Below are 26447 nucleotides of genomic sequence, written 5' to 3'. Positions count from 1 at the left end.
TGATAAATCAAATGTTTTGTTGACAAACATGAGATTATAAATAGCTCCATTTTCTGTTTTAGTGAGTGTCCCTATAACAAAACCAATCAAAATTAAGAGATTTCTTTTTATGATGGATGTGTTTTTCCTCCTTATATCTTAAAATGGCAACGAATTTCTTGTATGAATGACTATCTGTTGGTACATTCATTCTTTCCATGACCTTGAGCTCTCTGACTGAAATATCTCCCAATATTTCACCTGGTAGAGATTTAGACCCATCTGTGCAAACACAGTGCATACATTTTGTCCCTGTCAATAAAAAATTCATGCATCAAAACAGCAGGAATCACTGAAGGCTGTGGCATCTCATGTTACCCTATAAGCTTTCCACAATGAACCTGACAGTGAAGATGCTGGCACACCGAGACCACAGACAATTATTTGGTGGTATGCACAAAAATAGATCTAAAAAGCATAATATGTGTTTATGTGTCTATTTCAGATAGATGTTTTATCTTTGTGGAGATACAAATGAACCCAAACCTTTTTATATCTTGCCTGGGAAAATCCCGTAACTATAAGTATGCAAAAATATGACTCTTACAACAATATCCAATTATGCATATTTTGAAGGAAAGTTGCCAGAAATTTTTGCAGCTAAAGGCAGCAGATTTGGCTAGAAGCAACACAATCCAAATTAAAACCAAACAAGGAAATGCAGAAATTGCTTGTAGCTTTCCTCAAGGATGGTTTCAGAATTGTCTTTAAAGGTAAAACCCATACAAGAGAAAAAAAAAAAAGTGGGTAAAATACATTACCAAATAGCTATGTTCAAATCTTTCATTGGCCAAAACAGATGGAGACAAACTGAAAAGATGTGCTCCTGTCAGACAATTCCAGCAAACAACAAATTGACCTATCTTCAAAAGGCATGGCTGAACTGGCAGAAAGGCAGAGGTTAACATGATTTTTTTATCAAAGCAGTTAGATTTAAAACAGGAGCAGAAATTAGGTCCCCCAAATAGTTATAAATAGTGCAGACTAAACATATATTGACATGAACAGTAACCAAGGGTTGAAAATAAACACATGAGTAAACCAACAATACTCGGTTGTGAATTTTCAACAACCTACATCTTAGGGACAGATAACAACAGAACTTTCAGGAAGCCTGAGGGTTGGCAGAGCTGGGCTGCAGATTCAAACCCGGGAGTTCCAGCAGATGCAGTTAATTCCATGAGAAATATGAATTTTTTCAAAGAAAGTTACCTAGTAAGAAGAACAAGCTGAAAGCTGAACCCCAGAGAACACTATTTTCTTTCTGCTTTCTCAGAAAACAAAAATAACAGTGGTCATATTGCCATTTTTTTTTTCAACACCTCAGAAGTAAGGGTCCATAGACATGGAAGGTGCAAGAATTTTTAAAACTTTATCTCAAAGTCAGCTATCAGTCAAATCAAACACAAACAGGAAAAAAAGAAAGCAATCAGCAACAAGAAGTTTGAAACATGAAAGAAGGGATTTATTGAAAGTAAAAAGTAGAAACCCACACATACAGGAACTAGCATGAAGACAGGGAATGAGTTCATATATAGACTACAGGAAAGTTAGAAGATAAATTGATGGAAGCTGAGAGTGGAGGGGTCTGCAGGAGCTGAAGACCACAGAAGTAATGTAACATAAGGACTTACACAGGTTACCTGGATTCTACAATAACTAGCTCACAGGTAACCTTTGCCAGAGCAACTTCTGTGGAAAAGTGAGAATGGAATGAGTCCTTAGGTATACATACCTTATTTTTGCACTTCTCTGTGATATACTTGTCTATTACACTTTCGCATGAATGTTCATAGTAGTTTTATTTGTATCAGCCCCACTGGGAATAATTCAAATGTCCATCAACGAATGTTTGAAGAAACCAATTCTATGTATCCCATGCAATGAATACTAATCAGAAATAAAAAGATACAAGCTGTTGCTACATAGAACATTGGCAAATCTGAAAACAATTATGCTGAGTGAAAATAGCCATCCACAAAAGCCTACCTATTAAATGGTTTTACTTATATGAAACTCTAGAAAGTGCAAACTAGTCTGCAGTGACAAAAGTGGATATTAAGGGGAACTGGAGAATTTAGCGGTGAGGCATGTTTGCTATCTTCATTGTGGCAACGGTTTCACAAGTGATACATAAGCCAAAATTTGCCAAATTGCATAATTTTGATGTGTGTACTTTATTGTGTGATCTTTTACTTCAATGAAGCTGTTTTTTTTTTAATTTTTTTAATGTTTTTTATTTATTTCTAGGAGAGAGAGAGAGAGACAGCGTGAGCAGGGGAGGGTCATAAAGAGAGGGAGTCACAGACTCTGAAATAGCCTCCAGGCTCTGAACTTCCAGTCAGCACAGAGCCCGATGCGGGGCCCGAACCCACGAACTGCGAGATCATGACCTAAGCGAAAGCCGGACGCTCAACCGACTAAGCCACCCAGGCGCCCCTCAATGAAGCTGTTTTTAATAGACATACAAAATAAAACTGAGAATTCATTTCCTCAACTGAACTAAAATACAAGCTATAACAAATTTGCAAAAAAATCTTTTTAAAATTAGAAATGATAAGGAACAAGAACTCTAATTCATATACAGCACTGAAACACAAAATGGCCTTCAGATCACAGTCCAGGAAAATCCTGACCTTCTTCAAGTCTGGTTATGCACAGAGTTCAGAAGTGACAATTACTTGATGTCCTCCCCAGAACGCAAGGTCTGAAGATTACAGAAAGTTTATTAACAATGTGCAGATTCCCCACAAACACCAACAGCCCACTCAGCTATCTCTTCCACTTTCACCTGTTTACAGTGGCAGCCAGAATGAGTCCCTTTGTCCAGAGCCAGAAATGTACAGATATCTTTTTAGCAGCATCTTTGCTTAGGTAAACTGGGTAGTTATAATCTCACAACTGACCAAAGAACATGTTTAGCCACTTTTGAGACTCCATAAAGAGTTTTCAGTGATGAAAGTATGACCTTTATTAGGGTCTGGCAGGAGAAAACAGCAGAGCCAAGGTGACAGTAGTCTATACCTGAGTAGATAAGCTTACATGTGGGGTGGCTGGATTACAAAAGAGGGAGAATTGCTGGATACAAGACGGGAAACAGAAGAGGCTGCACACACTCATTTAATGTCATTCTTGTACTACCCCAAGTAGGCAATGCAAGAACATTTGGGGGTGGCTTCTGTAAAAGATGGGGTTCTGATGCATAGAAGAAATCAGTGTGTTTTACAAAGACAGTGGAAATAGGAGGGCACTTGTATGAAGTGTTATCATCCTAGGGGTGCCTGGGTGGTTCAGTCAGTTAAACGTCTGATTCTTGATTTCAGCTCAGGTCATGATCTCACGGTCTGTGAGATGGAGCCCCATGTCAGGCTCCAGGCTGTCACCTGTCAGCACGGAGCCCACTTGGGATTCTCTCTCTCCCTCTCTCTCTGCCTTCCCCCTGCTCGCTCTCTCTCTCTCTCTCTCTCTCTCAAAAATAAATGCTTTTTAAAAAAGAGTTATCATCCTAGTTATCTACTGATCTCCAAGGTCATTTGTTTTATAGGCTAGTCAGGTTTGATTCAATCTCCTTTCTTTCCTATGTCCCATATTTTTACTCTTTCCATTGTTCCACCTTCCTTCCTGATATTCCAAGATTCCTTCCTTTATTAGCTTCCTTTAGTCATTCTTTGAGAGTAGAGCTGTTGATGACAAATTCTCATAGTTTTCTTTTATCTGAGAATGTCATGATTTCCCTTTCATTCCTGAAGGCTATTTTCACCAGGTATAGAATTCTGGATTGACAGTTCTTTTTCTTTAAACACTGGGAAAATGTTGTTCCACTTCATTCTGGGCTTCATGATTTCTGATGAGAAATCATCATTCTCATTGGTCTTCCCCTAAATAAGGTATCATTTCTCTCATCGATTTTAAATAAATATTTTTATTTGTCTTTAATTTTCCAAAGTTTGATTACATTGGCATGGATTTCTTTGGGTTTATCTTACCTGATTCACCAGCTTCTTGAATCTGTAGGTGTATTTATTTTGCCAAATTTGGTAAATTTTCAGCCTTTGTTTCTTCTAGTACTTTTTAAGCCCCACCCTCTCCTCACCTTTCAAGATACCAATGGACATGAATGTTAGATCTTTAGTTATAGTTCCACAGGCCCCCAAGTCTTTCCTTTCTTCAATCCATTTTCTCGCTGTTGTTCAAACTGGATAATTTCTATTGTTGTACCTTCAAGTTCACTGACTCTGCCCTCCATCATATCCATTCTATTGTTGAGCCATCCATTGAAATTTTAACTTCAGTTGGTGCATTTCTCAGTTCTAAATGTCCATGTGGTTATTGTTTATTTCTTGTATGTATTTGCTAGGTCTTTTTTGCTTACACAGTATTTTTCATTTGTTTCAAGTATGTTCATAATTGCTCACTGAAGCATTTTTATGATGGCTGTTTTTAATCCCGGTGGGAAGGGCTGCTTCATTAGTTAGGCAAGGGTCAAAGTTTAGGCTCCACACTCAGTCTTCACCACTGGGAGTGACAGTGAACCTGCAATGTTTTCTGTGGTGTTTGGTTAAAGTAGGGCAAGGATTACCTAAAACTTGTTCTATCTTTTTAGGCTACTCCTTTGCTTATCCTCAAAAAGACAGGCTTTTGTCAAAGAATTTTTTTTTTAACCTGTGTCCTTTGGCATTTCTGGATTGCTATCTACTCCAGGATCCAGTCTGGAATATACAAGGCAAAAAGAAAACTCAAGAAACTCAATACTATGTCTTCTACAGGGGCGCCTGGGTGGCTCAGTCAGCTAAGTGTCCGACTTTGGCTCAGGTCATGATCTCACGGTTTGTGGGTTCGAGCCCCACATCGGGCTCTGTGCTGACAGCCAGCTCACAGCCTGGAGCCTGCTTCAGATTCTGTATCTCCCTCTTTTTGACCCTTTCCTGCTCACACTGTCTCTCTCTCTCTCTCTCTCAGAAATAAATAAAAGAGTAAAAAAAAATTTTTTTAAATACTATATCTTCTTCAGAAAGAGAAGTCCCAAGCCAGGCTGCCTTCTTCTCTCCACCTTTCAGAGTCTTTTTCTGTTTATTTTATATACAATGTCTAAGTTTATAGTGGTACTTAATGGAAGAAATAGGAAGAACTGAGTCCCTTTGTCCAGAGCCAGAACTGTATAGGTGTCTTTTTAGCAGCATTTTTGCTTAGGTAAACTGGGTAGTTATAATTTCACAACTGCCATATGTATCAAAAGCAATGTGCACCAACCAGAAACTCATTTACAGAGGCGTACTTTCTCCTGAGAGGAGATGTTTCCAGGGACATGGCAACCAATGAGCCATATGTTGTTTATTTGTTAAATACTTGCCAACTCTGGCTTTATTGATAATATCACTTCTGAGTTTCACAGCAGCCCGCATGCCTCAGCTGTGATAGTTTGCTTCCTTGCTGTTCAGTATTTATCACGGTGATGTTGACTCCCTGTTCTTTTCTCCATCTGTTAGGGAGAAATAACACCCTATGTTTTCATAACTGCATTCATGTTATCCCTCTCCTCTTGTCCTCTGCACCTCTATACCTTGATTTTTCATCTTTCTTTACATGGACTTTCTCATTTACCCACATTGTAGGCAGATGATCTGATTCTAGTTTAGGCCACAGGATTTGCATTTGCCCTGCACTCTGTCTGTGAGGTATTTTATTTTTGTTTTCAGTCCTGCTATATTCCTCACAACAATATTCCAAGAGACATGGCGCAGAGTCTGCAACCCTCCCAACTGTCAACCAGGCTGGAAAAGTAGACCTATTAGCTATGTCACCTGTGAGATACAAAACTTCAAATGCAAACCCAGGTTGTAGTCTTTCTTCTTCTTCATGTTTGTCAACATGACATGAACTAACTGAATATTTGAAAATATCTTCACTCACCTTTCGAGACATATTCCACGTTTTCTTTTTTGTTTGTTTGGTTGGTTTTGGTTTTTTTTAAGTAGGCTCCACACCCAAACTGGGGCTTGAACTCATGACCCTCAGATCAAGAGGTGCATTCTCTACCAACTGAACCAGACAGGTGCCCCAATACACCACATTTTGTTGTTTTCCTCCTACTTCATGAGTCACTCCGATTCAGCTTCTTTTGGTGAATCACTCCCTCTCCCCCTGAATTCTTGTTAGAAGACAGCAGTGCTTAATCCTTGTTCCTCTTCTCTTGTTAGAAGACAGCAGTGCTTAATCCTTGTTCCTCTTCTAACACTCACTGCCTTGATGTTCCCCAACTTCATGGCTTTAAATCTCATCTACGTACTAATGATTCCCAAATTTAGATCTCCGGCTCAGACTGGTCTTCTAAACTCCAGAGTCACATTATCAAATTTCCAGTCAACATCTCTAGCTGAATGTCTACTAGACACCTCAAACTCAAATTGTTCAAAATTGAACTCCTCATTCCCTTTAAATATGCCCTATATCTAGCCTTCTCCATCATAACAGATGCCTCTACAATCCTTCCAATTTCCCAGGCCAAAAACCTTCAAAGTATCTTTGACTACTCTTTCTCACACATTCCCACACGTATTTCATGCCCTACTGGTTCTGCTTCCCAAATGCTTCCTACTTCTTCTCATCATCTGGTCCAAACCACCATCACCTTTCTCCTGGATTACTGTAAGAGCTTCCTAATAGTCTCCTGCTTCCCACCACTGCCCCCTCCCCCACACCATCTGCTCAACATTGCAATCATAGTGATCCTGTAAAAATTAAAGTCAGGTTAGATCATCCCTCTGCTCAAAACCCTTCAGTGGCTCCTTATTTCACTCAGAGTAAAGGCTGAGGCTTTTATAATAGCTCTCAAATCCCTATATGATCTGCTCTCATTCTCTAGACTTTCTTTCCTAATCTTTTCCTTGGTCACTACAGTCTAGCCACAGTAGCTTCCTTACTGTTCCTTGAGCAATCCACACATGACCAACCCTGAGGTCTTTACACTGGCTATTCCTATTGCCAGGATATTCTTATCCTAAACATATGCTTGATTAACTCCCTTGTCTCTTTGCTTAAATCACAGTTTCCCAATGCACCATATACCGACCAACCTATTTAATATTACAATCTTCACCACCCCCACTAGTACTCTTGATCTCTTACTTATTTTCATTGTGTTTTTTCCATAACACATATTACTTTCAAACATAACATGTAACTTATTTGTTTATTATGTCTACTGATTTTATATATTTCCTCTGTTAAAATATCAGATCTCAGAGAGCAGGGTTCTTCTCTTGCTTACCTAAAGAATCCTAAGCACATAGAAGGTATTTTCTAAGTATGCAATAAATATTTACTGAATGAAAGAATTAATCTCTTTACAGTAATTCCTCAACTATTCAAAAGATATTTATCCAGAAATCTCAGTTATTAAGGAAAAAAAAATCATAGAAGTGAGATCATATAGCAAATAAGTTTAAAAGGCTTTATATAACCAAAATGGAGGCCTACCAATATGAAAACTCTGAAATGTGTACACTTTGCTCAGAAAAGAAATCCTCAAGGGCACAGTAGCTACACTCGTACTATACATACAGCTCCAATAAACTCGGATAACCTAGATTCTAAATCCAAAGGCTTCGAAGGAGGATATCATGTCTGTGCAAGGGAAGGAGACAGGACAGACACCTACAGGGCAGTAAGCAAGGAATGACAGCTTCTGGGCATCAGGGAAGAGTCAGGCAAAGGAAACAAAGGCAGGCTTAAAAAAAAAAAAAGAAAGAAAACAGCACAGGGGTATTTGGTGCTGAAACAAATCATCCACATACTTCAAAATCACATTATAGCACAGGATATCAATTGATGTTCAGTACACTGGGCCTCAATCACCAAGTAAAAGAAAAATTATATCCAGTATGCTTTAGAAAAGCAATCATATTAAATATTATTTGTGAATACCATTAAATACCATTTCTACTAGAATTATTAAATTACATCAAGTTTGAAGGACTAATAAAAATAAATTTGTATAAAATTTATGATGCTAGATAACTGAAGACTCACTGAAGATAACTACACTGTTTGGCTTTCAGCCATTTGTTCACTGTTGTATATCTAAAAATTAATCTTGTGTTCTAAAATAGATCAGCCTCATCAACTTGAAGATTTCATCAGGTTTTTAGCACTCCGAGCAACTTGAGGTTCTTATAATTTAGAAACCATGTTCAGAAAACCTTTAATGGGACAAAATGCATGAGAAATGGTACACCCTGGGGAGATCTGCTAGGATTGGGGCTACATTAGAAGGTGCACATCTGGACAATGGGACTCAAAAAGAGCCACCAGGCAAATATTCTCATCGTGTGAGTTTCATCTTAATTTCCTTTAAGTTAAAGCTTTGACATCTCTTAAGTATCCTTTAAATGTTAAACTCTTGAACACATTAGCTCAAATTACTTAATCAATTGTTAGGGAGTTTGTGACTGTTAGACTCTAAAGAAAAAGATACAAGATAAAGAAGAGAAATCTAGGGCAGTGCCCTACCATTCCGTGTCTGCCTCCAGGTGTGGGCCAGCGGGTCTATCCTACTTGTTCTCTTTGAGAGATTAGCCTTTGAGGGAGGTACAAGACAGAGCTCGGGGGGAAAACGTCAACCCAAAAAGACTAGACAGAGAGGAAGACAAATGACAATCAACTAGGAACTAACTGGGCAAATCCAGTGGATTGACAATGGCTCCTCACATGGCCCCTGGAAGCTCACTCAGAGTGGGAAGAGCAGTGTTAAGGGTAAGAGTTAGAAGAGACTGTCATCGGGGCGCCTGGGTGGCTTAGTCGGTTAAGCATCCGACTTTCGCTTAGGTCATGATCTCGCGGTTCGTGGGTTTGAGCCCCGCGTCGAGCTCTGTGCTGACTGCCAGCTCAGAGCCTGGAGCCTGTTTCAGTCTGTGACTCCCTCTCTCTCTGACCCTCTCCTGCTCATGCTGTCTCTCTCTCTCTCTCTCCTAGAAATAAATAAAACATTAAAAAAAAATAAAAAAAAAAAGAAGAGACTGTCATCCTAGCAATTACAGGGCACTAGAGGCACTCAAAACAGACACAGGGAGGCAAGGTAGAGTGCAGTGAGAAAGCAAAGGGTTAAGGAAGAGAGAGTGGATCACACAATTCTCCGGTGCTCTACAGCCACAGATCATCTTCATGGTGATTTCCAGGACTGCGAAGACTTTTAAAAAGATCTTAATTTTTTTTTTAAAGCAGCCACAATTTTTTAAACATTTATTTATTTTTGAAAGACAGAGAGAGACAGATCATGAGCAGGGGAGGGGCAGAGAGAGAGGGACACACAGAATGGGAAGCAGGCTCCAGGCTCTGTGCTGACAGCTCAGAGGTTCGAACCCATGAATTGTGAGATCATGACCTGAGCCGAAGTCAGACACTCAACCAACTGAGCCACCCAGGCGCCCCTAGGTCTTACTTAATTTTAACTCAACATTTCAATAGCTCAATAAAAATTTTTTATCATGAGCCTTTTTTTCCTTGCACTACCTACTAATATGCCAAAGAGCATACTTGAAACACCGTTATAGTCAAAAGGGAATGGGGTTTTATCCCATACTGGTCCCTGGCACTTACCAGCTGTATGACTCTGGACAATATAACTTTGTCCAAACCTCAGTTTCCTTATTTGTAAAATATGGATAATAGCACTTATCTTATTGCCTTTTTTTAAAAAAAAAATGTTTATTTACTTATTTTGAGAGAGAGAGAAAGAATAGGGAAGTGGCAGAAAGTGGGAGACAGAATCCCAAGCAGGCTCCACACTGCAAGTGTAAAGCCTAACACACGACTCGATCTCACGAAGCACGTGATAATGACCTGAGCCAAAAACCAAGAGTTGAACGCTTAACCAACCAAACTAACCAGGTGTCTCACTATCTTATTGTCTTCATGAAAATTTGAAAATATATATCAAAAATCTTAAATCTCTTCATACACATTAACTAACTACTTTAGTCTTTTGTGTATCTCTAACCTAAGAAAATAACCTAAAACATGGGAAAAACTTAATATAAAAACTTATTGCTTATTGATAACAACAACAACAATTTTTAAGTGTCTTAATTGTCCAAGAACAAGGAAAAATTTAAGCTGTATGATCCATATCATTTCAGCCAATAAAAATTATATTTATTAAGAGTTTTAGTAACCTAGGAAAATGACCATCCTGTAATGTTAATTTTAAGAGGCCTGAAATCTTTAAGTATGAGCTCAAACAAGTAAAAAAAATACTGTAGGAAAACACACTAAAATTTTATGACCATTTAACGCCCAGAGATAGGACTTGTAAAAGTATATTAATAATTATAAGGCAGAAATTATTTGGCTTGACCCCAATTAAAATTAGTATAAATCATAGTACATTACCTTTCAATTTCTTCTGGGAAAAAGAAAGACATGTTAATACATGCCAACTGGGAAGGGTCACAGAAAGAAGCAGGGAATGTGTGTATTGTCAGCTCTCAGCTGCAAGCCAGCAGCAGCTCTCAAGGGAAGCAAGCCAAGGGAAAAGGGGATGGGGCAGTAGCAACCATGTCACATGTCACACTAAGGAGCTATGCTGCTGTCTCACATACCTGTTTTAGCATCTAAATGTCAGTGAGCTTTTATTGATTTTCTTTTTTTTTATATTTATTTTTGAGAGAGAGAGAGCATGAGGGAGGGGCAGAGAGATGGGGAAACAGAGGATCCAAAGTGGGCTCTGTGCTGACAGCAGCTAACAGCACAGAGCCCAATGAGGGGCTCAAACTTAAAAACCATGAGATCATGACCTAAGCCAACTGAGCCACCCAGGTGCCCCTATTTGTTTTCTTAATGTTTTCCTTTCCCCTTATAATTTCCTTCATGACTCATTTTCCAGTGTTTTAAATCTTTTAATTCCTTCAACATAAATCCTATGAGATAAAACCCCCATTAGAGAAGTTTCAGCTATATAATCATAGAAATAAGTAGAATGGAGCACACAACATCAATTTTATGCCTGGGTTGCTTGTGCGAATTCAAAAGAAATAGATTCAGTGCTCGCTTCGGCAGCACATATACAAAAGAAATAGATTCAAATGCTATTGCACTTACTAAAATACTTTCCAGCATTTTAAAAATCATTCCACCCTATCGTCTTATTTTATTACTCCTCATTCTCCCGTCTCCCTAATACTTACACTCTTTCCTTAAAAATGATGAATAAAATATACATGTTTTTAAATTATTTCAATTTGCAATTTGACTACTTTTGATTCTTGTTCAGCTAACTCAAAACAGTATCAGACTGCAGCAAGGTCCACATTTGATTTCTTGGAGGGACAGCATTGTTGCTAATTTTACCTGTGGATTATTTAAGGCTAGGACTTCTAATGATAGAGACAGAAAAGCATTAGTCATCTAAACACAAAGGTTTTTCTTTTTTAAATGAGCTTCACTTTGATATACATAATTTGTTGAATGTTGAGTTCTAAAATGAACCTCTAAAGCTGTTAAGATAAATATCCAAAGAGCTATTGAAAAGGTAGGAAGCAAAGCAACAGAGATAATGTGAAATTCAATTGAGAAAAAGATAAGGTGCATTCACAAGCTGATAATGTACAAGGAGATAAAAAAGCACAATAAAATTGTACTCCCATTCAACCAGTTGGCATCCAAGTCTGGCCATGCTTCAGAGGTCTGCCTTCTGCACGTAGCTGCCTTGTTATATGATCTCCTTGCTATTTTTTCTGTAATTGCACCTTTTTGTATCAATAGAGGGCTCTCCTGTCTATGCTCTGATGATCTGGATAATTAAACAGAGACTCTTGGTCTAAGTATTTGAATTGCTTTCAGTAAATAAAATGTAAAACCTGGTTACTGACTGGATAGCTCTGACTCTACAAATCAGATCTTTAAATACCATCAGGGAATATTTACAAGTCTGCTGCATCACCACAGAAACTACTCTCAAGTTGCCTTTGTTTTTAACAAGAAAAAATGTACAAGCATATTACCATACCACCTAATTGATGAGAAAAATATGATAAGAATTCAATAAAGAAACATTATCAAAAGCAGATAGTGGAATAATGACAGAAAAGTTGTCAAATCCTCAAAACAGAAATTGTTGGGATTTCTAAATACCCAGGACCGTTTTCTTCCTCTGGTATAGTTATCTGAGAGGCCTGTTTTAGAAAGCTGACCCCACAGAGGTACCAGACAAATTCATCACTGATAAAACTAAACTGGCTAACTATGAAACCCAAAACTCTTATCACTAGGATGGGGATGTAGATACCACTGTCAGTCATATGTCGGCATCCAGTCAAAAGCACATACACAATATCCTTTTTTTAAGCTTTTTTTTCTTTTTGAGAGAGAGAGAGAGGGCATGCATAACCAAGGGAAAGGCAGAAGGGGAGGGAGAGAGAATCCCAAGCAGGCTCCGCACTGTCAGTACAGTGCTGGATACAGGGCTCCCACCCTGAACCATGAGATTATGACCTGAGCAGAAATCAAGAGTCAGACACTTCACCAACTAAGCCAAGCAGGTGCCCTCAATATCCTTTTACCTCATTTAAATAATCATATTTTTCCTGATCCATATTAAATTCATCAGTTCTCTTCGGTAGTTTCTTTTTCCTCAAAAATTATTATTTTAAAAAAACACCTACAATGGACAGTATTTCGAATAGCTTTAAATCATAATATTTAAAGGTTAAACCAAAATCTGAAAACTCATCCCTTTCACCATTTTCTGAAATTATCTTTATCTGTAGTATATGTTGCTGTATAAAGCACCAAAACACTACTATTGGAACTAATACGATATAATATAAGGTACTTTCTCAAAATAAGGCCTTGTTACCAAACAAAAGGGTGGCATCATATTTATTCAGCTTGTGTCCTCACCACAGGCACTAAAACACCTCATTCACCTATTTAGTAAAGTGTGGATTACACTGATTTAAATTCATACTACGTGGCCTCTCAGTTCATTCAAGGTCTTGGATCAGATGGTGCTTTTGCGGAAAGACTTCACCACCCTCTGTAAAATAACATCACGCCTAAGCTGCTTCTGCTTTCTTTTCCATTGCTGCTCTTACTGCTATCTGACATAATCATACAGATTTCTCTATCCCCTTACTCCATCACTCCACATCCTCTTATCTTTGGCCTCCTAGCAGTTATTACCACCTAACTTCTCCTGTATTGCTCATCACTGTATTCCTTACCACCTCAAACAGCAGCACATAGTAGCTACTCCATCCTTAGCATGTGCCAGCACATAGTAGATGCTCAATAAACAGTTTTTTTAAAAAAGGACTGACTGAATTAATTAATGTCTTCTCAGCTAGTATTTAAATTTATGAGGTCACAGAACCTGTCGGTTTTTATTACTAATCTAACCCCAGTAGGAATGTATGACACTTGGAAAGCAGAACATAAAATCTCTGAGTGAATGAATGAATGAATGAATGAATAACAGGAAAGTAGAAAACTAAGATCAGATCTTTTTCCTACAGCACATTTGAGTTAAAGGAAGAAGAGAGCCAGAGGCAGGGAGGAGACAGGTAGAGGAGTGACAAGGGATGCTAAAGATAGAACTTTCTTATATTCCAAGTTTGTTTAAAGAGTTGATAAAGAAAATGTGTAAGATTCAGGAACTCAACTTTTTCTATAATATGTTCATTAAGTAACCAATCCATGACTAGAAGAATAAGTTTGTCAGAGCCTGAATACCAGGCAAGACATTCATGCCTTCATTTGGGATTTAAACAGAACTGAAATGTCATATGTAATACCAAGAATCAAATTATTAAGTTCCAAGTAATGTCTGCTTTCCATCAACATTTATGTGTTTTCAACATCTCCAACAGGTAAGCCTTTTCTAAGGCCTTTAAAACTTATTTCCCCATTTAATTAGATAACAGTGAGGTTCTTTAACTTTTAACCAATTTACAGGTAATAATGCCACAGAGCAATTCATCCTATTTAATATGCTTCCATTTCACAATTTTATTCCATAAAAAGATTTCCAGAAAATCTTATTACTCGTTTTAAGATTGCTTCACTGCCATTAACACTGTGGTAACAATTAAAGAACATGGTAACATGCTCTATGGCATAATTCATGGTCTTGACCACCATTCATCTGTGTGTTAAGAGTGGCACCAACATTCCTCCTTGAGAATACACTCTTACCCCCACATCCTCACAAAGAAGCACTGTACCACCATTAAGACATATATCCTTGTTTGGCTGTCAAATGAGTATGTAATTTTCCACCCAGTTTGGTTGAGTTCAAAGGCATATTACTCTTTATCTAACAAACAACACAAAATATCAGCATTCCAGGTATCTATTGGAAATATTACTTCCAAGTCATTGCTGCTCAATTAATTATCAATAGCTCAGATGTGAAAAACAGTGTTTATGGAGGATTTCCTAAAAGAGAAGTGATCCATCCATTTCTAAAATATCCTAAAATCGATCCTGGAATTAAATTAGACCATTAGAAAGCTATATTATTTAGTTGGCACCATAGGAAAAATACTCTCCTTTAATGTCTCTGTGGCATTATGCTATCATGATATACTGAGAGCCCAATGAAACCCATTGCTAATTCAATGCTGGGATATTGTGGAGGACACTGATCATCCCATTGCACAGTATCTTCTTCATGAGGTTGAAGGGGTCAGCAGTTCCCAGTATCAGCTTGAGTAACTGTTCTCTGGAACAAATGGTTTTCATTGGTAAACACCAAGTAATAAAATAACTATGCTCCTTCCTTGTGGTGACTTTGAGAAATCATAGCTTTAATGTTTATATTAAAAAATAAATTTTATAATTAATTATTTAAATTTACATTTTTAAGAAGCCAGAAAAAAAAAACAAGTTAAGCCTGAAATAAGTAGGGGCGCCTGGGTGGCTCAGTCGGTTAAGCGTCCGACTTCAGCTCAGGTCATGACCTCACGGTTTGTGGATTTGAGCCCCACGTGGGGCTCTGTGCTGACAGCCAGCTCAGAGCCTGGAGCCTGCTTCGGATTCTGTATCTCCCTCTCTCTCTGACCCTCCCCTGCTCACACCGTCTCTCACTCTCTCTCTTTTTTAATGTTTTTCTTAAAACATTAAAAAACATTTTTTTTAAATAAACCTGAAATAAGTAGAATAAAGGATGCGAGGGTGGGGAGCAAAAATCAATGAATTTCTCAAACAATAGAGAAAAACACCTAAGTTGGATTTTTTATAAGATTAACAAAATTGAGAAGCTCCTAGCAAGAATGATCAAAAAAAAAAGAGTGGAGGGGTCCAAGGGTGGCTCAGTCGGTTGAGCATCAGACTTCAGTTCAGGTCATGAACTCACAGGTCGTGGATTCGAGCCCTGCATCAGGCTCTGTGCTGACAGCTCAGAACCTGGAGCCTGCTTCAGATTCTGTGTATCTGTCTCTCTCTGCCTCTCCCTGCCTTTCTCTCTCTCAAAAATAACTAAACATTTTTTTAAAAGGTGGACACAAATTAGTAATATGAGATATGAAGGAGAATATCACTACATATTCTAAGGACATTGAAAGGATACCAATAGAATAGCAGCATGAACAACACTATGCTAATACATTTGATAACAGATAAAATGGATAAATTCCTTGAAACAACTCATCAAAACTGATACAAGATTAAACAGAAAATCTGACCAACCTTCCCTATTAAACAGATTGAATTTATTTTTTTAATTTTTTTTTTTTTAATTTCTGAGAGAGAGAGAGACAGTGTGAGCAGGGGAGGGTCAGAGAAAGAGGGATACACAGAATCTGAAGCAGTCCTCAGGCTCTGAGCTGGCTGTCAGCACAGAGCCCGACGCGGGGCTCGAACCCACAAACCGTGAGATCGTGACCAGAGCAGAAGTCGGACGCTTAACTGACTAAGCCACCCCGGCGCCCCAAACTAAGTGTGGAGCCTGCTTGGGATTCTCTCTCTCTCCCCCTGTCTTCCTTCCCCATTTGCACACACATTCTCTCTGTCCAAAATAAAAATTAAAAAAAAAAAAAAAAAAAAAAACTTCCTACAAAGAGAACTCCTGGCCAGATGATATCTATAAAACATTTTAAAAGAAATAACATCAGGGGCACCTGGGTGGCTCAATCAGTTAAGCATCTGACTTCGGCTCAGGTCATGATCTCACCATCATGGGTTCAAGTCCCGCATTGGGCTCTGTGCTGACAGCTAGCTCAGAGCCTGGAGCCTGCTTCAGATTCTGTATCTCCCTCTCTCTCTGACCCTCCCCTGCTCATGCTGTGTGTGTGTGTCTCTCTCTCAGAAACAAATAAAAAATTTTTAAAAAAGAAAAGAAATAACAACAATATTGCACAATCTCTTTTTAAAATAGAGGAAACAAAAAATAGAAGAAAAAGGAGTATTTCCTGATTCAATGAAGTTCATTCTCACCCCTCCATTCAACTTTGTCCTGGAAACCCTCGCCAATTCAATAAGGCAAGAAAAGTAAATGATAAAAGACATAAAGATCAGAAAAAATAAGTAAAACTTTCAGTATTCACAGGCAAAAAGACTGTCTACATAGAAAATCCTGAGGAAGGGGCACCTGGGTGGCTCAGTCGGTTGAGCGTCTGATTTCAGCTCAGGTCATGATCTCACAGTTTGTGGGTTGGAGCCCCATGTTGGGCTCTGTGCTGACAGCTCAGAGCCTGGAGCCTGCTTCAGATTGTGTCTCCTTCTCTCTCTGACCCTCCCCTGCTCATGTTGTCTCTCTCTCTCTCTCAGAAATAAATAAAACATTAAAAAAAATCCTGAGGAATCTATAAAACAACTGCTTAGTTGAATAACTTGCCCAACATTAAACCACACTAATAAAATCGAAACTAGAAGGGCACCTTGATAGCTCAGCTGGTTAAGCATCCAACTCTTAATTTTGTCTCAGGTCATGATCTCATGGCTTGTGACTGTAAGCCCTGCATCAGGTTCTACATGGAAGCTCGTTGGGATTCTCTCTCTCCCTCTCTCTCTCTGCCCCATCCTGTGCACTCACTTTCTCTCTCCCTAAATAAATATATAAACTTAAAAAAAAACAAAACTAGAATGGTTTCCAACCTCTTAACCCCTACACTATGCTCTGTACTTAGAGAGGACCATGAGCTCTACTTGCATTAGCCCACAAACCTCAATGTAGGCATATACTTGGTCTTTGTAGTCTTACTTAATGATCTGGAAACGAAAGTTCAGAAAGATTAATAACTTAACCAAGATCACACAGCTAAGATGAGAGTGACAGAATTTGAATCCAGATCTGGCTGACCCTAAAATAAAGCTGATTTGAATATATCACATGTTCCAAATTGGAAGAGGGAAACAATGAGAGGATCTGGATCCAGATTCAGATGATATGGCCCTGAAATAATGTGGTAGAATATAAAGGCCACGAGAAGAATTGGTGACTGGTTAGTAGTAAAAAGGGCCCCAAGAAAGGTCAAAGTTTTGAGAATTAGAGTAGTGTCAATACAATAGGAGTTAGGAGGAAAAACCAACGGAGTGGAAGACTGAGGAAGATGAAGTCTATTTTAGACAATCTGAGTATCAACTTGTTTGGTTAGGCACAGTTTTGACAGCAAATAATAGAAAACCTAACAAAGAGTAAGAGTGGTTTAAAAAAATAGCGGGGCGCCTGGGTGGCTTAGTCGGTTAAGCGTCCGACTTTCGCTTGGGTCATGAAGTCACGGTTCGTGGGTTCGAGCCCCGCGTCAGGCTCTGTGCTGCCTACCAGTTCAGAGCCTGGAGCCTATTTCAGTCTGTGACTCCCTCTCTCTCTGACCCTCCCCTGCTCACACTGTCTCTCTCTCTCTCTCCTAAAAATAAATAAAAAACATTTTTAAAAAATCTAAAAAAATAAAAAAATAAAAAAAAATAAAAAAATAGGAAATTTTTTCCTCACAAAACCAAAAAAATCTGAATGACTAACCTAACTTTAATAGCTGAACAAAGTCAGAACTAGAGTATGTGTTTCTCCTGGCCCTTCCTTCTGGGATTACAATATGGTTGCCACAGTCCAGGCCTTAAGTCATAATTCCAGATAAAAAGAAGAATGGGCGTATCAAAATACATCTGTGTCTTTCATCAATAAAGCAAAATCTTTCCTAGAAGTCTCTAGTAGAATTCTGCTATGCCCCATTGGCCAAAACTGTGTCACACGGTCACCTAACCTCTAGAGTGGCTACAAAGGTAAGTATTTTATTTTTCCAACCCCTATAGCAGAGGTAGGTGAAGACAAACAATGTCTGACCCAAAATATGAATGGGGTATTAATGTGGGAATATCCAAACTATTTTTTTTTAATGTTTTATTTATTTCTAGGAGAGAGAGAGAGAGACAGCGTGAACAGGGGAGGGTCAGAGAGAGAGGGAGTCACAGACTGAAACAGGCTCCAGGCTCTGAGCTGGCAGTCAGCACAAAGCCCGACGCGGGGCTCGAACCCACGAACCGCGAGATCATGACCTAAGCGAAAGTCGGACGCTTAACCGACTAAGCCACCCAGGCGCCCCAATGTGAGAATATCCAATGGAGAGACAAAAATGTATCTGGTCTAGAAGATAAACCAAGGATACAGGGTTTAAGGAATCTACATAGTTAAAGCAGAGGATATGAAAGGGTACTCCAGGAAGGAGTATGCCTGAAGAGAAAAGAGGGTGGTAACAGCACTTTGTTTCTCTTTTTGTTCAGCGGAAGGAAGCAGCTGAGTAAACACAGTAACCAGGTGCCTCCAGTCCAGTCAGTCAGATTGTTTGCTTTCGTGTGTTTGTCTGGGTCTTTCTCTGTCATCCTCCCTACCCAGTTACTTCCATCCTCTTTCTCTTTCCTCAGTCTCTCAGGACTCCCAAAGCAGTCTCTCCTCTCCCTCTTTCCCTCATCTGTAAATTGCAGGTACTGGAGGGAAAACTCACTCTTTACTGCCACTGTTCAAGATGCATGAAGAGGGATTTAAATCTGACTAAAGGAAAACTAGTTGCCTTAGGTTGGAAAGGTGGTGGGGGGAGGGGGGGACAAAAACAGCTACTATGTCAGCGCAATTAAATCTTAAGAACACATAGAAAATTAATAGGAAATTGAACTAAAAGGAATCTGCCAGTCCTGCCCTCATTGGAATAGCCAGAGTCTGGGAAAATACACACTAAGACAAGGAGGCAAAATTTGCTTTGCTGAACATCACTCCTCCTCTGAAGACTCTTTTGGGTTCCCAGGCTATGTTCAGAAGACCAGGCTGCAGGGCCACGGGTGTGATGGACTAGGCAACCTTCTTCAGGCCCACAGCTCCATGGGCACACCATTCATTCATGTGCCTTCAATCAGAGCCAAGCTCTGGCTGACCCTTTCCTCTCTGAAAATCCTAGGGCAGGTAGAATCAGCACCACAGAATTTAACCCTGATTACATAATGGGTTGTGTTGTCCTTTAATTGCTCCACATATATACACCATGTGCTCCCCTGTATTTGGGGCTACAATGAGATGTCCCCCCAAGAAGTTGCAGATAAGACAGTTACCAAGCATTAAACTTTAAAAACATATATCACTAACATTATGGAAAGCAATGGTGTTGCAAGTATGTAACACTTCTGTGAAATATTGTTGCCAGAAAATCATATCTAAATCCAATTAAGCTCTAGATCCAATTAAGATAGAGAGAAGGGCACCTGGGTGGCTCAGTCGGTTGAGGGTTAGACTTGGGCTCAGGTCATGATCTCATGGTCCAGGAGTTGGAACCTGTGTCAGGCTCTGTGCTGACAGCTTGAAGCCTGGAGCCTGCTTCACATTCTGTCTCTCCCTCTCTGCCCCTCCCCCATTGATGTCTTGTCTCTTTCACTCTCTCTCAAAAATAAACATTAAAAAAAAAAAAAGGAAGATAAAGAGAGAACCCAGAGATTAAGAAAGACTTAGAGAGGCACCTGGATGGCTCTGTCGGTGGAGCATCCAGCTCTTGATTTCAGTTTCAGGTAAGCAGCCCAGGGTTGTAGGAGCGAGCCTCACAAGGGGATCCGTGCTGAGCACAGAAGCCTGCTTAGGAATCTCTCTCTCTCCCCTTCTGCCCTCCCTCCCACTCACTCTCTGTCTCTTTCTCTCTCTGAAATTACAATAATAAAAAAAGACTTAGAGATATTATCAACTCTACAGAACGTATATGGATCCTAATACAAACAAATTGCAAGAAAGGTAAAGCTACATGATAAATGGGGAAATTTGAAACTGACTGGATATCTGATTATCTTAGGAACTAAGTTGAATTTTTTAATGTGTGATAATGGTGTTGTTTTCTTCATAATGAGTTCTTGCCTTTTAGATATACACTAAAATATTTACAGATAAAATAATACTATGTTCTGGTACTTGAACCAAAATAATTCTAGGGGCAGTGGGGGATGAATGGGGACATAACTAAACCAAGGTTGGCTGTGAGTTGATAATTATCAGAGGGGGAAGGGGCTATATAAAAGAAACATATAGTTCTCTCTTTGTCTATTTTGAAATTTTCTATAATAACTTTTTCTAATAATAGATCAGAATAGAGCTACGCAATGTCATTTTTTTTTTAAGTAGTCACATGTGCCAAGAAAACATGTAAGTTATGGCAGAGACAGATGCTTATGGTGCCCACCTAAGACTTTGCCAAGGCAAGGGCGGCTGGTGCAAGGACTTGCTTGCAAGGTTGCAGAGACCATCCATCCCTGAGGAGGAAGATGCATTTAGCCATCGCACCTCCATCCCATAAGCACCTTCTACAGTCACGGTGGTGCAGTGAAACTGAAGATAAAACGAGGAATGAAATACAGAAACTGACATCAAGGGATGCAAAAGTGAAGTAAATAGGAAACTGTGATAGAGTCTGGCTTATGATATTACAGTGGTGGACAAAGTGTGCTATGGGAGCACATGTAATGGTCATCTAACTGGAAGAGGTGACAGCCAAGCTGTCCTAAAGGATTCCCAGAAGTATCTTCTGATTATAATTCAATTCCCAGGCTTTGTCATTCTAGGAAGAGAATGAGCTGGCCAGAAGTTGTAAGTGTCCCGATCTGGCAGCTTTGCTTCTCACTGTAAATGTACAACATGGGCTTCTGGGAACAAGTAGATCTCCCACACAGCTTGCCTACAGAAGGAGTTCATCAGCCAAATCGAGTGAGTACCCACCTCTCTGATCTTATTTTCAAATTAATGAACTGTCTCTCTGATTTTTACAGTCTCTGAGAGTTTTGTACCTTTGTATATGTCCCAGAAAAAAGATGTACTAATTCTTGATGTGCTGACAAATTAGGAATCTGAGACTGCAAATCAGCCTGAACCCTGAGAATTCACCAGAGTAATGTCATCCCCCTGAGAGTGTGCCTGGGTCTGGGTCGACATCAGCCTTCCCCAGTGATAGGCTTCTTCTCTGTGTGCTTCTTTGATCTTCTTTGATCTTCCTTAAGGGTGGGACCATGTCTGACGCTGCTTTGATTCTGAGTCATCCTCTTTCACCATGTAGGCCTCAAAATCATTTTGGTTTTTAACAGATTTGTTCCTTGATTTCTTCCACTTTCATTCAATCACATCAAAATAGTTAACATCTATTTGGGGATTAAGTCAGATGCAACAGACACAGTCTATGAAGCAGTTTGTAAAATGAAACATCAATAATTTTACTATGTTAACTTCATTTCCTACTTTGGCCTGTGATCACCAGTGATCCTCAAATAAGCCCATTAACTGAGGATGTCCCTCCAAACTACACTTCTAACTGAAGAATGAGAAAAGAAAATATTGTGAACTCCTTCCCAGAGGGAGACAATTTCATCTCCAGTGGTTTCTCGGTCAGTCAGCTTCTTTCATCTGTAATGGGACATGGCAAACTTTTTCTTCAAAGACCCACACAGCGAATACTTTAAACTCTGTGGCCACACAGTCTCCCATGGTAGCTACACAACTCTGCCACTATAGTGAATGTAGCCGTGGACAACATGTAACCAAAGGGTGGCTATGTTCCAGTAAAACTTTGCTTATGGACATTGAAATAGGAGTTTTATGTAAATTTAATGGGCCACAAAACAGTAATCTTTTTTGGTTTATTTCCAACCATTCAGAAATGTAAAAACCATTCTTATTCTTAGCTCAGGAGACACACTAGCAGCTGGTGGATCTGTCCCTTACTCCATAGCGATGAACACCGGCAGTGATTCACTATACATCTGTGAGTATGATATCTTTGAAACATTGCCTTACCAACTATGAGAATTATGACCTATAAATGGTTCTTAAATTCATAGGTGGCACACTTAAATTCTTATGGGAAAAATATTTTCAGTAAAATTAAACAATGGTCAGCACACACACACACACACACACACACACAGATATTTTACATATCCTAAACCCAAAATAGTGGGTAGTATGTAATATATTTCTTTGTTTTTCTATGTAATACATTTCTAACTACCTTCCCTGTTTAGGAAAAAAAAACAGTAAGATCGATAAAATAACAGTAAGTTTGTTTTGCTTTAACAGTCTGTCTGCTGAGACTTTTTTCAATGTCTTTTATCCATCCAAATGTTCAATGTCTTTCCCATTGTAAGATTAATATTCGTACAATCTCATCTCCTTGATCCCACCATAGTCCAAGAACTTGGACATCTGATACATTAAAAGCATTGGATTTTCTTTCTTTAACCTAATGCATGTATTTATATATTTTTCAATGCCCCCTCCCCCACATGCAAGTTATTATAGCACTGCCTGCCTATGACAACTTTCTAGGCGAGCCTAAGAACATTTCTGAGGCTTTATTTTCCTTCTTTTGTTTGTTTCAACTTGTATTGTGTACATCTTTACTCATGCACTTTCTCCTTTAACTCCTCTTTTTATTTCCAACAACGGCGTCCCTCCTTTTCTGTTGTCCACAACAGGTACCACTTGCATGATGCATATACCCAAACTACATTTTGCAGCTATGGGAAAGGTCCCCCAGCATCATATCCCCAAATAGTACATAGGGGTTCACCGTACCATTCCCTCTTTCTTGTGTGTGTTTTAGGCTTTAAAATGTCTGTGGTTGCAAGTTTTAGAAAAATGGAGCACACATTCCTATGCTGTAGACTTGGACACAAGAGGAATTTGTGGTTGGGAAGAAATTAGCATATTTATATGCCACACCTGTGTGTCTTTGTTCACACTGCTCCCTCTGCTTGGCATGCCCTCCCCAAATTCTCTTCTGATAAAATTTCCTTCAACCTCCAAGGTCCAGGCAAGAACCTGAGGGAAGCATCCCTGCCAAGCAGAGCTAATGGCTGTCTCCTTTGCATTCCCAAAGCATCTCATACATCTCCATTAAAGCACTTACCATTGCATTGTGGTTAGTTGTTTATGTAGCTATCCCGTTCTGGCCACCCATCCCCCAAGTCAATGGCAACTCATCTTCCCTCCCACCACCCTCCTACACAGCCCCAATGCCTAATAGAGTACCTGGAATAAGGTATCAAGAAAGCATTAGTTGGAAATACTGAGGGCAGTTTCCCAACTTCCATCAGCACCCTTAAACTTCCTCCTCCCCCACAAAATTAACAGACAATCTAAGTAAAAATGCAACTTCAGAACAAGTACCTAAGGCCTTCTTTGAAGGAGACTGCCACTCCTAACTGTTCTTTAAAGGAATTTGAACATCAACCCGGCAGAAAAATGCAAGGTTATCTTAACACCACAAAATAAAATAGTACATGGCACTTCCCAGTTTTCAAAGTACTACTTTCACCATTTATTGTTGTTATTTGATCCACTAATCCTTGGTAAGACAGTTGTATCCTCATTTTTCAGACACTCAAGGAAATAAACGTGACATCTCCCAGATTAGAGCTGGTGACAGTTCTGAGCCTAAAACCCTCAACTTATTTACTGACCTATCCCCTCTCCTGTAATCCATGAATGCTAGGCTCTGTATTTGTGGAGGTTTATTTCTTCCCCCACCTTTGGTAGGTTTTTTCCCCCTATTATTAATGGTGGCATCAGACCGTGGCTCTATGTTCTAAAAATATATTCCAAACAAAATCATTTGGGCAGATTCACATTATGAAAAGACGGAGTCAAATATACCCCACTTGTGTTAGTACTGCTCTATGACTGCCGTAAGTCCTTATTGACTAAAGGATTTCCAGTGAATTGTCGACTGTTCAGAAAATGGCATGCCATGCATTTCTGAAAATAGAAATATGTAATCTATTATCTAAAAAAATTCACTCATGAGGAAGCACTACTATTTATAGGTCAAGTACAAGAGCTTGATTTTCTCTTCTTTTATAATTCATCTTTCCTAAACTATTAAATTTAGATTACTTATCACATTAGCAGGCTCTTCACTTAAATATGCTCTTAGTTCCTCTACATAATTCTGTATGATTTAACCATCACTTCAATTCTCTTACTATTTATTGCAAGCAATTCTTCTAATATTAGTACATATCATTTTTGAGTAAATAGGGCACTGCCTGCCAAAAAAATCTTGCTACTGTGTGGTAATTGAAAGTAAAGATTATTTCTCAGATATATTAATTTTTCAAATGAGCCACATTTAGCTTTTCTCAAATTACTTAATTCTTTTCAACAAAGGCCTGTAATAGTAACGTATTCAGAGCATGTCACATTTCAGATTTTCAAGTTTGATCTGGTTAGGGATCTGCTAATTGTAAAAATTTCAATATGGCAGAGCCCAAAATATTTCACACAAATGCAAATAGAGATGTCATGCAGATAGCTGCAAGACATGAATCACTGCCCTGCCGCATCCAACCCGAAAATTCAGAGGCAGTTCACTCTGCAAGATCTCTCTGCTTAGTTCTTAAAAGTTCAGAGGCATCACCTTTTAATCAGGGTAATAAAGTATAATTGCTAACATACTGTGTACTGTTTACTGCTAAACCCACAATCTGGACAAACAGAGAATTAGGCTGTCAGAGCCTGGAAACAATTGCAGTCCGCAATCGTTAGACGGGGGCACCCTCCTTCGAGAGGGCTGCCGTCAGGAGTTAACAATGCTTTGTGGTTTTAATTTCTCAGAGTCAGGGTCTTTGCCCGAGACGCGGACACTCGGGGGGAAAAGCGGTCTCCCGCGTGACCTTCCTAACACAGACCTTGAGCAAGCGACTGCGGGGGCAGGAGCTGAGAATTTCAGCGAGGCACTTGCTTGACAGCTCCACTGGGTCCCTCACACTTTGCTTTCGCGAACAAAAAAGGAATGTTACTCCGCACCTGCCCTTCTTCCCCTCACCCCTCCTTAAACTTAAATTGCATGCACCCCTACGGTCTGAACTGCAAGAAGAAAGGTACGAAGCTACCCTTCTGTCCCGTGAGGCCGCTGTAAAATCTCCCCCACACACACACACACACACCCGCCCCCAGAGCGCAGCCTGCAGCGGCTGGCCGACGGGTGGGCGCGCGCGGGGGGCCAGGAGAAGGGGAGGGAGGGCCGGCTGGCGCTGCCCCTGCACCCCACTGCGCTGCCTTTTCTCCACCACGTGCGAGAATCTCGTGCAGGTGGCGCGCGCCGACGGGAGGCGGGGGTCTGGGTGAGCCCCCAGCCCCCTGCTGGGACGCGGCCCCTCTCAGCTCTCCCACCCCCCAACACCCGACGCTGCGCCCAGGTGAGGGGCAGCGGCGGCGCCGCAGCGCCCCAGCCCGGCGTGGGGGGTGGGGGGAGTGCTGCCCGAGCTACCTTTTATCCAGGCAGGCGATCCACTCGGCTGAGGAGGAAGAATGGGCCGCGTGCGCAGCGACCATGTTGGGCAGCGGCGCGCGGTGTCCCCGGCTGCTGCGACCTCCCGCGCTCGCTCTGCCTCCGCCTCCGCCTCGCCCGCGGCGCCGACCCGCTCCTCCCGGCCCGTCTCGCGACCAGCGTGGCGGCTACGGGCCCGCCCTCCCAGCGGGCTCTCGCGGCCTGCCGGGCGGGGGGCCGGCGGGGGAGGGGACTCGAGGGGCGGGACGCCGGGACCGGGAGGGCCCGAGCCGCCCGCCCGCAGCTGCACTGCGGCGCCCGGGGAGGGGAGTCCCGCAGTCCCGCCCGCTGCGGGGAGGGCGGCTTGGGGCCACCCAGCGTGGCCGGCCACCTGCGACAGGTGGCCGCACGTCTCGGGGAGACCTGGGTCGCACCTCTCACCTCAGGGCCTCGGTAGCGTGGACGGTGGGAAGGCGCCACGGGGGGTTGGGGGGGTACGGTGGGCGGGGGGTGAATGTCAGTGTATATATTTTTCATACAGCGAATGCCACTAAAATGGCTGCTGCCTCTCTGTTTCCTTAGAAACCCATTAGTCTTCCTCGGCGGTTGTCAAAACTTGCTGGCGGTTTCTTGCTCACCTTTCCCGTTTCCCCTTTCAAAAGGGATGAGGAGGAAGGTTATCATGGCTTAGAG

General features: G+C 40.6%; 1 protein-coding gene across 3 annotated transcripts in view; it reads right to left on the bottom strand.

Moving 5' to 3' along the window:
• Nucleotides 1–25899, bottom strand: part of RAPGEF4 (Rap guanine nucleotide exchange factor 4) — a 300415-nt gene extending 274516 nt beyond the window's left edge. For 2 of the 3 annotated variants that reach the window (XM_039239189.1, XM_039239190.1), the window contains exon 1: nt 25755–25892. In XM_039239189.1, coding sequence (XP_039095120.1) covers nt 25755–25819 — 65 coding nt within the window. In that variant the 5' untranslated portion in view covers nt 25820–25892. Of the gene's footprint in view, nt 1–25754 lie in introns of all 3 variants that reach the window. The other variant, XM_039239196.1, reaches the window with a different exon arrangement.
• Nucleotides 25900–26447: the final 548 nt, after the last annotated feature.

Source organism: Hyaena hyaena, unplaced genomic scaffold (genome assembly GCF_003009895.1).
Source record: "Hyaena hyaena isolate Hyena2069 unplaced genomic scaffold, ASM300989v1 scaffold_154, whole genome shotgun sequence".
NCBI classification, from domain to species: domain Eukaryota; kingdom Metazoa; phylum Chordata; class Mammalia; order Carnivora; family Hyaenidae; genus Hyaena; species Hyaena hyaena.
This window is presented reverse-complemented; position numbering and strand designations above follow the sequence as displayed.